Source organism: Glycine max, chromosome 10 (genome assembly GCF_000004515.6).
Source record: "Glycine max cultivar Williams 82 chromosome 10, Glycine_max_v4.0, whole genome shotgun sequence".
In the NCBI taxonomy this organism is placed as follows: Eukaryota; Viridiplantae; Streptophyta; class Magnoliopsida; order Fabales; family Fabaceae; genus Glycine; species Glycine max.
The window spans coordinates 38,022,815-38,033,389 of record NC_038246.2 but is presented as its reverse complement, the minus strand read 5'-3'; the positions used below and the strand labels follow the sequence as shown (position 1 = coordinate 38,033,389).

At 34.6% G+C, this 10,575-nt stretch overlaps 1 protein-coding gene across 1 annotated transcript; it reads left to right on the top strand.

The window, feature by feature from the left end:
• Positions 1-4,825: 4,825 nt before the first annotated feature.
• Positions 4,826-8,622, top strand: LOC100794384 (uncharacterized). The gene is made up of 3 exons (XM_003535264.5): positions 4,826-5,174; positions 5,859-7,257; positions 7,342-8,622. Exons 1-3 carry the CDS (start codon positions 4,907-4,909, stop codon positions 7,526-7,528), a joined length of 1,854 nt encoding a protein of 617 aa, XP_003535312.1. The 5' UTR covers positions 4,826-4,906; the 3' UTR covers positions 7,529-8,622.
• Positions 8,623-10,575: the final 1,953 nt, after the last annotated feature.

Sequence of the window (10,575 nt, the reverse complement as noted above, 5' to 3'; positions counted from 1 at the left end):
TTAATATAATCAGAAAAATAATGATAAGGCATACCGCATTTTCTTTTTGTTTTACTCTAGTAATGGCTCCCTCTTATCTCCAATCAATCGAATCTGTTAACTTGTCGCCTGGGAGAGGATCATATTACAGGAAGGAATTGCCACATGTATGATATTGCAAATAATGGCTCAATAAAATAATGGCCCATTACTCCTAAACAAAAAATAATGGTCCATTATAAGATAATCTTTCAAACAATGGTCCATTATAAAATTATGTTTTATGCGTAATCAATATGCTACAGTATCAAACCACTTTAAATATTTTTGGCAAATTTAGAAAATTGTTTTAAATTTATTGACAATTTTCCTTGTGAAAACTCTATTTTTGGGCGGTTGTGATATTCATTTATAGAAAAATATTTGAAATAATTTATTGGCTTTGAGAAAATTACATATGATAATTGACATGTGGAGATGTTCTCCGTAAATTCTTGTTAAAATAGAGTAAATTTGATATTTTAAAAAAGGTAAAATAGTAATTTTCTGCCTGTGTACACTGGTTTTTTTTTTGTTTTTTTTAACGAAGAATAAATGTTTATATGTTGAACTTTGAGGTGATATTTTTTTATGATCATATAAGATGTGGAATACCCCTGTAAATTTTGAGTTGAGTTAATATATAAAATAATTTTTAAGATAAAAAGTAGCACACTAAAAAAAGAGATAAAAACTCAGCTAACAGATGAATTAAATGACAAAAAAAGTAATTCAATCTTTTTTTATAAGAATCAATAAATAATGTTTTTACATTAATTATTATTATTAGATTAAAATATCTCTAATTAAATATCCTAGCATGCAATTAAAAGAGGTATGAGAATATTAATCATAAAGATAATTAAAAAAACTTAAATATGTTTCCATCCATGATAAATTAGTCAATTTTATTTTGAGTCTCTAATAAGTAAAATATCTATTGCATGGAGTAATTAATGAAACAAAAAAAAATATTTTTTGGCATTGTTATTTTGTTTTAGTCATTCTAATATATATATATTCTTTTTAGTTGTTAAAATATTTTATTTATTTTGTATTAGTTTCATTAAAAAAATCTTTAATAGGACATTCCCAAGTGAACCTTACTCTACTTAAAAAGGTCTTGAGGGTCTAAGTCTCTGCAGTCAACATTAAGTAAGTCTATCCAAATCTATTCCTGCATATTGCATTAGTCCCATTAAAAAATACTTAATAGGGACTAATAACAAATAATATATAAATTTTAGGGATTCAAAATAAAAAATATATATTAGAATGACTAAAACAAAATAATAAGGATAAAAAAATATTTTTTGTTCTATTAGAGATTTAATGTAGTTTTTTTTATTAAAGATCTAAAATAAACTTTTTTTTTTTATCAAAAATCTAAAACAAAATTCATTCATTTATCCTGAATAAAAAATATATTTAAACATTTTAAAAAAATACAACGCCAATTTTGCTCTTCCAATTTTACTCTCGGCCGAAAGCGTTGCTAAAGCAACTGGAGAGGTGGATCAAAAACTTCACCTAGAAAAGTGATATACATCAGAGAAAATTAGTTACAGTCATGGAAAAATTGTTGTCGTTTCATTGAAGAAGAGGGCCTCAGCCCCACCTCTCTATCCATTATCAGTGAAGTTGCCATGGTGAAATTATGCTAGAATTTCAACCACTCTAATGATCAACAGGCGTTCTTCCTTCATGCTCGGTTCCTCATAAGTAATTTTAAGGTTGCTTCCTATAAAAAGTCTTCCATTTGGCCTTCTTTGAAGCATCATCTCAGCACGATTTGGGACAACATTAGTTGGGTAATGGGCTTGAGCTCTAAAGTCAAATTTTTGGAATCATAATTGGTGTATGGAAGGCTCTATTTTAGATGCCCTTCAAATCCCCCAAGGCATGCACCACCTCCTTTCTTATTCTGTTTAAGACTTTAGAAATTGTTTTAATGACATTGCCCCTTTGCTGGGAGATGCTATCAATAAAATGTTCTTCTCTAATTCTAAAATTGATGATAAACTCGTTTGGAGGCCAGCTGACAAGGGGTTCTAACATTGAAGCTGGCAAAGCATTTTTTGAGGCCTCAATGTCCCATAGGCAAATTGGTATAACGTTATCCCTCCTTCTATATCCTTTGTCTTTTGGATAGGCATTTACGATAAATTCCCTACTAACGAACACTTAAAAAATTGGGGTTGTGTTCTAGCCTCCTTTTGCTGCCTTTGTGGTACATTTGAGGAGTCCACCCAACACTTATTCTTCAAATGCTCTTTTTCTTTAAAGTTTTGGAACTGGCTGCAATCTATTCTCCATATAAGAATCAACCTTAACTCTTGCTTATCGCTGCTTCATTCTATGAATCGGTCCCATAACAGCCAAGCTAAGGATGTGGTTATATCCCTTTCAATAAACACTTTTTGGGTTATTTGGCATTGCAGGAACCAACTATTGTTTGTTGACTGCATTGTTTCTTTTTGAGGTTGTTTGTCTTCTTATTTTAGGAGCTACTTATCTCGTTGGAAGGGACACTTGGCTCACTCTATGGCATATTTTTCTCTTCTTAAGAGGTTCTTTATTGATATTCATCCTCCCAAAGCTCAACTGATAAATGAAGTGTCTTGGGAACAGTTAAATGCACACCGATGGCTCTGCTAGAGGTTGCTCGGGTCATAGAGGTGCTGGTGGCATTTTTTGCGATCACTCTAGAGGTGTTTTGGGTTGCTTCTCCTCTTATGTTGGGACTCAATTTATGTTGTATGCTGAGGTTGTGGCGGTTATCCTTGCGTTGGATATTGTGAAGGAGAAAGCTTGGTCTCATGCTTGGCTTGAGTGTGAATCCACCTTAATCATCCAACATTTTAAGAACCCGTCGCATATCCCTTGGAGCATTTGAAGAAGATGGGAAAATTGTTTGTCTTTTTTGTAAAAATACAATATTTTTTTGCTCTCATATCTTTAGGGAGGGAAATTCTTATGCATATAGGCTTGCTAACTTTGGAGTTTCTTCTTGTCATACTTATTCTTGGTGGAACTCAATCCCCAATTTTGTTATGGGCAAGTTTCTTAGAAATATATGTTCTTTGTCTAACTATAGGTTTTGCTTGTTTCTTTTTTGGGTATTGGTATACACCCCCCCCCCCCCCCCCCAAAAAAAAAAAAAATTGTTCTTTTTGCTTCTTCTTAATGAATTATGAGGTGAGTTGCTGAGTGTGGCTCTGGGGGACACGCCAACCTAATTGGGATTCCCCTTCTTGCTTCTCAGCCTTATTTTAAAAAAACACACAAATTTATGATATTTATTTAAAATTGGTTTTGAACCAAAATCATTTTAAAAATCCAACACTAGATATGGATATGTTCATTTAATTGGATATGGATTGGATTTTAAATTCAATCCATTCCCACCTTTAGACTATTAATATTGATGTTAATCAAGCTATTGAAACGTGATGCCCGTACACAACAAATTAGTCATGTTTAAATTAAAAAAAGAAGTGGAGATATAATTTAGAAAATTTGAAATTATGCTTTTAATTGTGATGGATCAACTATGGATTTTTTTAGCATATATGATATACTAAAGTGTAATACCTTCGATGAAACACACTTCTCGTTCAATAGGATATTTGTCCTCATGTGAAAGCCTCGTAGATGATATCAATCAAAATGCCACCTATTATTTTATACCGATAAATTTAGTTTTCGAATTCGGAAGGAAGGAAGGAGCAGGCATCCGTTCATCGTTCATCATTCAAAATAGTATTGAGAACAATGCACTACTGTCCAATATTCAAAAAACCCTAATAACTTTCATCACAACCATGTCATCTTATTATGTTAAAAAATGGATGACAGACTCATGGAAGAACTGATTATCGTTGTAGGGGTTGTGGGGACCCATTTTTTTTTCTCTGTATATTAAATTATTGAGGACTAAATGCCTCTGGAAAAAGCAATACAAGAACAATCCGCCCTCAAGACATTGCAAATAAAAGAAGGAGCAACATCAAAGGATATGAACGATATTACTTGTCCAATAGGTCGACTACTTGAGTAGCTTCCCACAGCACATGTCCATTGAATAGAGCCTTCGTAATTCAAGAATAAATTAAGAATAGCAAATGTGTACACCAAATTGGATAATTGTATTTTAATAATACTTATAATAATTATAGATAATAACTATCAATTGTGAGTGATTCAAAAAAATAGTTGAATGATAAATTAGGAACAGTAAATATGTATACTAATCGGAGTAATTCTCTTTATTAATAATTATATATATATATATATTTTAATTCTGTTAATTTTAAATTTACATTTTATGTTTATGTGTATTAACAAATACGCACATAGTAAACGAGATACAGACTGCTCTAGAAAAAAACTTAATCTCTACGAAAAATAATTTTCATCATCATCAACAACACACCTACCCAGGCCATTGAAAAAGAAAGCCAGGAGCATTCCGCGTCATAAACTCACAATAATTCACGACTTTTCAGAACACGATAAAAAGAAAAAAGACAGGCAGAGTTAAAAAAAAAAAAAGAAAAGAAAAAGAAGAGAGAAATGGTCAAGACAAATAAAAATAAAAAGACGAAGTCCCACACGGGAAGCTGACCCGAAAGAGGGTAGTGGAATATAACTTACTTACCTTACCGTCAGGGGCAAGTCCACTGCACAAAAAGTCAAGTCTATTCCCATTTTTCCAATCACGTCCTTCGTTCCATATTCCGAATCCGAGGGGTAAACACGTCAAATCACACACAGTTCCTTTCCTTTCCTTCTTAATAAGCCCTAGGCAGCCACAGACTCTATTGCTATTGTAATAACCGTAACGATAAGTTAAGAATCGCTTTGACTTGATCAAATTGTAGATAAGATGGGCGGAGGAGGCGGAGCGGCGACGGCGCAGGCAGAGGCGCAGTACTCGACGGCGAAGACGTCGGTGTGGTGGGACATAGAGAACTGTCACGTGCCGAAAGGATGCGATCCCCACGCCATCGCGCAGAACATAAGCTCCGCCCTCGTTCGCACGAACTACTGCGGCCCCGTTTCCATCTCCGCCTACGGCGACACCACTCGCATCACTGCCGTCGTCCAGCATGCCCTCTCCAGCACCGGCATCTCCCTCAACCATGTCCCCGCCGGTCTGTATCCATCTCTTCTTCTTCTCGCATGCACCGCTTTGACTTAGGTTTCTTTGTTTTTCTAACAATCCAAATATTCTATTCAATTCTTTGTTTTTCTGTTTGTGTACTTATTATCATCGATTCTGTAATTCGTGCTACTCCGATTCGGGAATAGCAACCCTGCGCTGTCATGTTTCCAATTACCAAGCCTTATTATTATACTAACACACGGCGTTTGTAATTGTTTCCTTGATCAAACGACGCCGTTTAAATCAGATCCATTAAAAGCTATGTTTTCAGTTGAAAAAAAAATGAGGAGTTCGACACTTACTTTCGCTTATAACTATCTCTAATTGTGAGAAATCTATTTTCAATTCTACTGTTTATACCGGTAGTAAGTTGTATACTCTGTCTTGTTAGTTTGTTTTTGGTTTTCTTTGTGTTTAATTTAATCATGTTTATCTTTTGAAGATGGAATTTGAACAGTCATTAGTGTAGGTCGGGTGGATGTTTATTTATAATAATTATCATAACGAGGGGTTGCAAATGAATTAGCTGATTTGTTATAGTCTTCTCTTTTGAAGTACCTTGTTATCGTGTTACGAGCCTTCCTGGGATGATTTGTTGCAAATTTATTTGTTTTCCTGATGATATTGTGAAACTTTCGAATTCTGATTTTGTCGTTTTCATGTTTGTTTCCAGGCGTTAAAGATGCAAGTGACAAGAAGATTCTGGTTGACATGCTGTTCTGGGCAGTGGACAATCCTGCACCTGCTAATTACTTATTAATTTCTGGTGATCGAGATTTTTCCAATGCCCTTCATCAGTTGCGGCTCAGGAAGTATAATATCCTTCTTGCACAACCTCAGAAAGCTTCTGCACCATTAGTGGCAGCTGCTAAGAGTGTGTGGCTTTGGACTAGTCTCTTGGCTGGAGGACCCCCTCTTATGAATGGTGAATCACAACAACTTGGTAATAATAACATCCAATCATCTTCAGACACCTTACCTATTCCTGTCTCTAATGCTGTTCAGATACCACAGCACATGGGTTCCTTTTCAGAAGTTCATGCAGGAAATCAGAAATTTCCAAACACAGGAAGGCAACTTGATTCTAGACATCATGGGAAAACGAATGGGAGAAATCCAAGTAAAACAAATGGACCCAAGGCCCTGAATCCAGCTCCAGAAAATTATAGCAATATAAATTCTTCTCAAACTGGCAACTATACCCATAATGTTCCCCCAAGTGGATCTACCCCAAATTTTATTTGTGGCAATCCTGATCAAATGCGGGGCAAGAATGGTAATCTACATTCACAGCCATTAAGATCAAACTCTTTTCCTTTGCAACCTCCTTTTATACCAAATAATTCATTTTCTCCAAATCCCCAAACTTTTGCAACTTCAGTAGTGCCACCTAGAACTGGTGGACCCAGCTTCTCTGCAGCACCACTACTTAATGTACCAAATATTAGCAATCGGAAAATTTCTGGATATCCTAGTAATGCTCATGATCCACGCCCTGTTAAACAATGGAATGGAGACTTGAAACAAAGTTCTAACAATAATGCTCCAAGTCCTGTAAAGTCAATTGGCGAACAAACTGGACATATGGTACAGAACACACAACAATTGTATAATGGCCATCCACATGGTCCAGAATACCAACCTACATCATTGACAACTATGGGTAATAATAACCTTCCTGGCAATGGTATATGGGGATCTCCAGGATGCCCTAAACCTTCTGAATATGTCCAAGGTCTTATAGGGGTTGTTTTACTTGCCTTGAACACATTAAAAATTGAAAAAATTATGCCAACTGAGGCAAATATAACAGATTGCATTCGATGTGGAGATCCCAAGCACCGCAACACAGACGTCAAGAAGGCTCTGGAGAATGCTATTGAGCAGCAGATGGTGGTGAAGCAGAATGTAGGTGCTTTGCAGTTGTTTATTGGTAAGAATGATAAGGTTTGGAAGTGTGTAAGCCCTGTAGGTGGTAATCCTAAGAAGCACTCAAAAGAGACATGGAATGAAATTAAAAAATTCCTATCAACTCCTTCTGGAAGATTAGTCATAATGGGTACTCAGTGCAAGTAAGGATCTTCTAATTTAGTTTATTTTCACTTGCTGAAAAATTCCTTTTTCATCTTATATGTCTATATTTGGCTTTTCTTTAGGTATGAAGCAGGTATTGTGATTAGAAATATGTGCTTGAAAAATCATGCTTTGGGTGATGTCCTACAGATTTTGAACATGTTGATTACCATTAAAAAATGGATTGTGCATCAACAATCTGGCTGGCAACCACTTAACATCACTCTTACTGAGGTCAATTCTGATTCAGAGGACATAGCATGCCCATAGCTTCAAAAGGCATGCAGTGAAAATGAAAGAGTTACTGAATATATTAAAAGGCAGTTGGACCAGGAAACTAGGAATGATCTAAATAAATCTCTTTTTCTAATGCGAATCAAAGGTAGGTAGTAAATAATGAACTGTAGTATGATCAGTACCTTGAATGCTACATCTTACTAGCGTGGTTATTGGTAGGGTTCTTCAGTTCTGCCCAAGGGAGAAATGAAATTAGCTTTTGGACAAAATATGAAACTTGAAACATGAAAAACTCTAAAGTCTCTTCCGGTTGCCGAGGTTACAAATTCTCAACCACTATGGTCTGTTATACATCATACTATCATAGTGGATCTATCTTGGAAACAATATGCCCTTCTGCTTATTTTGTTACTCACATTTTGCTTGGAGATTGACTTATTGAACTAAACTCCTTGGATCCTTTGACTTAAGCCTCCTAATAGCATCCAGGATATTGGCCAACTATGCATTGCTGGAAGTATCTTGAGTTTCACACAAGTTAGGTGATGTGTTGTTTGTATATCACCTGAGAAATGGTCTACCAAATCATATTGTTCAAGGATTATGTCGAATGCAATCCAGAAACTGTTGTATAGCCTATTGTTTATTGGTTATATCTTCAAAATGTTGCCGTAACTACCAGACAGACTACATTAAATTGCTCAGGATTGGAGGAAACTGTACTCTTAAGTTTATCCTTGAAGCTCATGATTTACTATATTGACCCATGCACAAGGCATGTTTCTGGTGGATTTTCACTATGAACAAATCACGATATGGAGTTTTTGGAAATAATGAATGATCGTGAAACCAAAGGTGGCAATTCTACTATATTTCTTGTGTTGATGGTGCTTATAGAGCTGTGATTTTTAATGTTTATTATTTATTTAGAGTTGGCTTTTGGAATGTTATTGTCGAAGTTGAAATGGGAATTTGGGTCATTCAGTCGGCAATTGGTCTCTGGTCCTGCTGTCTTGTATTTTCTTTTAATGCTAGTAACTTTGTGTACAAATAGTCTATCTTATCTTTTTGAATGTGTTTTCTGTAATGTAAATTGTTTAATGTTAGTATAGTCACAGTTTTTTGCATTTTGGTGAAGCCATATTTTTTTATTTTTTTTTTCATTTTGCTTGAAAGTTAATTTGTTATGTCAAGACCCTATTTGATGTAAGTTTCATGGGAGCTAGGCCTACGATTTTTTTCATCAATGGATTCCTTTGCTTCTTGGAAGATGTATGATAACGGAATGAAGAAGGAAGAGAGAGAAGAGACGTCACTTCAAAGAGAAGATGAGTCTAGAAGAAGTTCATCACATAAAAGGTCATGGATAAGAGTTTGGAGAAAGAAAGAGATGAATGAAGGGAGAGGAAGAGAATAGCACGAAATTTTGTGTTTTAAAATAACTTTGAAATCTGAAATTTAATTTTCAAATGATCAAAGTTGAAAAAAATGCATACACATTACCTCTATTTATAACATAAGTGTCACACAAAATTGGAGAGAAATTTTGAATTTCTATTCAAATTTCATTTGAATTTGAAATTGAATTTGTGGTGTCAAATTTTGGAGTCAAAATTTTACTAATTATGATTAATAAATTTTAGTTACAATTCAGCCTACTAATCCAAGATCAAGTTCAAGATTCTTCAATAAGTGTGTGCTTAGGTATTATGAGGCATGTAAAGCACGAAGGACATGCACAAAATGTGACTATATAATGTGACAATGATGTGTAGTAAGTAAATGCTCACCTCCCCTTTAAAATTTAATTGAATTGGGATTCTCCTAATTCAATTAAATTTATTTGTCAACACACATCAAATATTCACTTAATGCATGTGAAATTACAAAATACTCTTAATACAAAAACTAATCTAGGTGTCCTAAAATACAAGGGCTAAAAAATCCTACATTTCTAGGGTACTTTACTTACATTATGAAGTCTTAAATACACGACCCAAAAATAATGAAATTTTAATCTAATATGTACAAAGATAAGTGGATTCATACTTAGTCCATGAACCTAAAATTTATCCTAAGGTTCATGAGAACCTTAGGACCTTCTCTTGGATCTCTGGTCCAATCTTCTTGGAGTCTTCTATCCAATGCTCTTGGGGGGTACGATTGCATTATTCCCTCCCCCTTGAAAATGATTTGACCTCAAATCCATAGGTTCTTGAAACTTAGGAATTCTTTTCTCAACACTTGTAAAAAGAATATAAAAATATATGTATTAGTGATTTTTGGTATGTTAGAATAGGGTAAAAACTGAAAATTCCTTTCCTGACCATCTTCCCATGAGAGAACATAGTTCCTCACCAACTCAATGAATGGTGCTACAAGTATAGAAAAATATGAGACAAACCTTTTGTAAAAGTTTGTTAAGTCATTGAAGTCCCAAATTTCTCTTATACATGGTGGAGTAGGTCACTCAGAAATGACCTTTATTCTCTTAGGGTCCACAGAAAGCCCTTGATCATTATTTAAAAAGTTAAGGAAAGTAATGGAATAAAAAATAACTTTTTCTTTATTTTCATGTTGATTATTCCTACAAAAATTTATGACAAACCTAAGGTGTCCCATATGAGCACCTAAGTTTGTATTGAAACAAAAAAATAAGAACAAACCTACCTAATGAGTCCCTATGTACACAAATCATGAAGATTTTGGGTGCATGAGTGATTTTACAAAAGAGGGTTGCACCACTCAACACATTCATCGTTCCACCTATCATAGGAATTTGATGTCTAATAATACCTATTTTGGGCACCAATAAAGCACAAGGATTTAAGCTCTTGCAAACCAAATCCTCATCCAACAACTCCTTTACTTGAGGAATAAACTTAAGCTTAAGAGGTGTGACAATGCTAACAAGTGTCTTTTTACAAAGGAGAAAATGTGGAGGTTGTCTAAGAGGGGAAATTTCTTTAATATTTGTCTTTATTTTAAAATGTTTTTTCTTCTTAACTAACATCTTGGAGGAGACATTTACCTCCTTACACTCCTCTTTAACCATTAAAGGTTGTCCTTCTTCTTGGGGG

Excerpts from the sequence above, each read along its gene's own strand:
- LOC100794384 (XM_003535264.5), top strand. The coding sequence starts at position 4,907 with ATGGGCGGAGGAGGCGGAGCGGCGACGGCGCAGGCAGAGGCGCAGTAC. Across the intron at positions 5,175-5,858 it reads CCTCAACCATGTCCCCGCCG|GCGTTAAAGATGCAAGTGAC; the intron begins GTCTGTATCCAT and ends GTTTGTTTCCAG. Across the intron at positions 7,258-7,341 it reads ATAATGGGTACTCAGTGCAA|GTATGAAGCAGGTATTGTGA; the intron begins GTAAGGATCTTC and ends GCTTTTCTTTAG.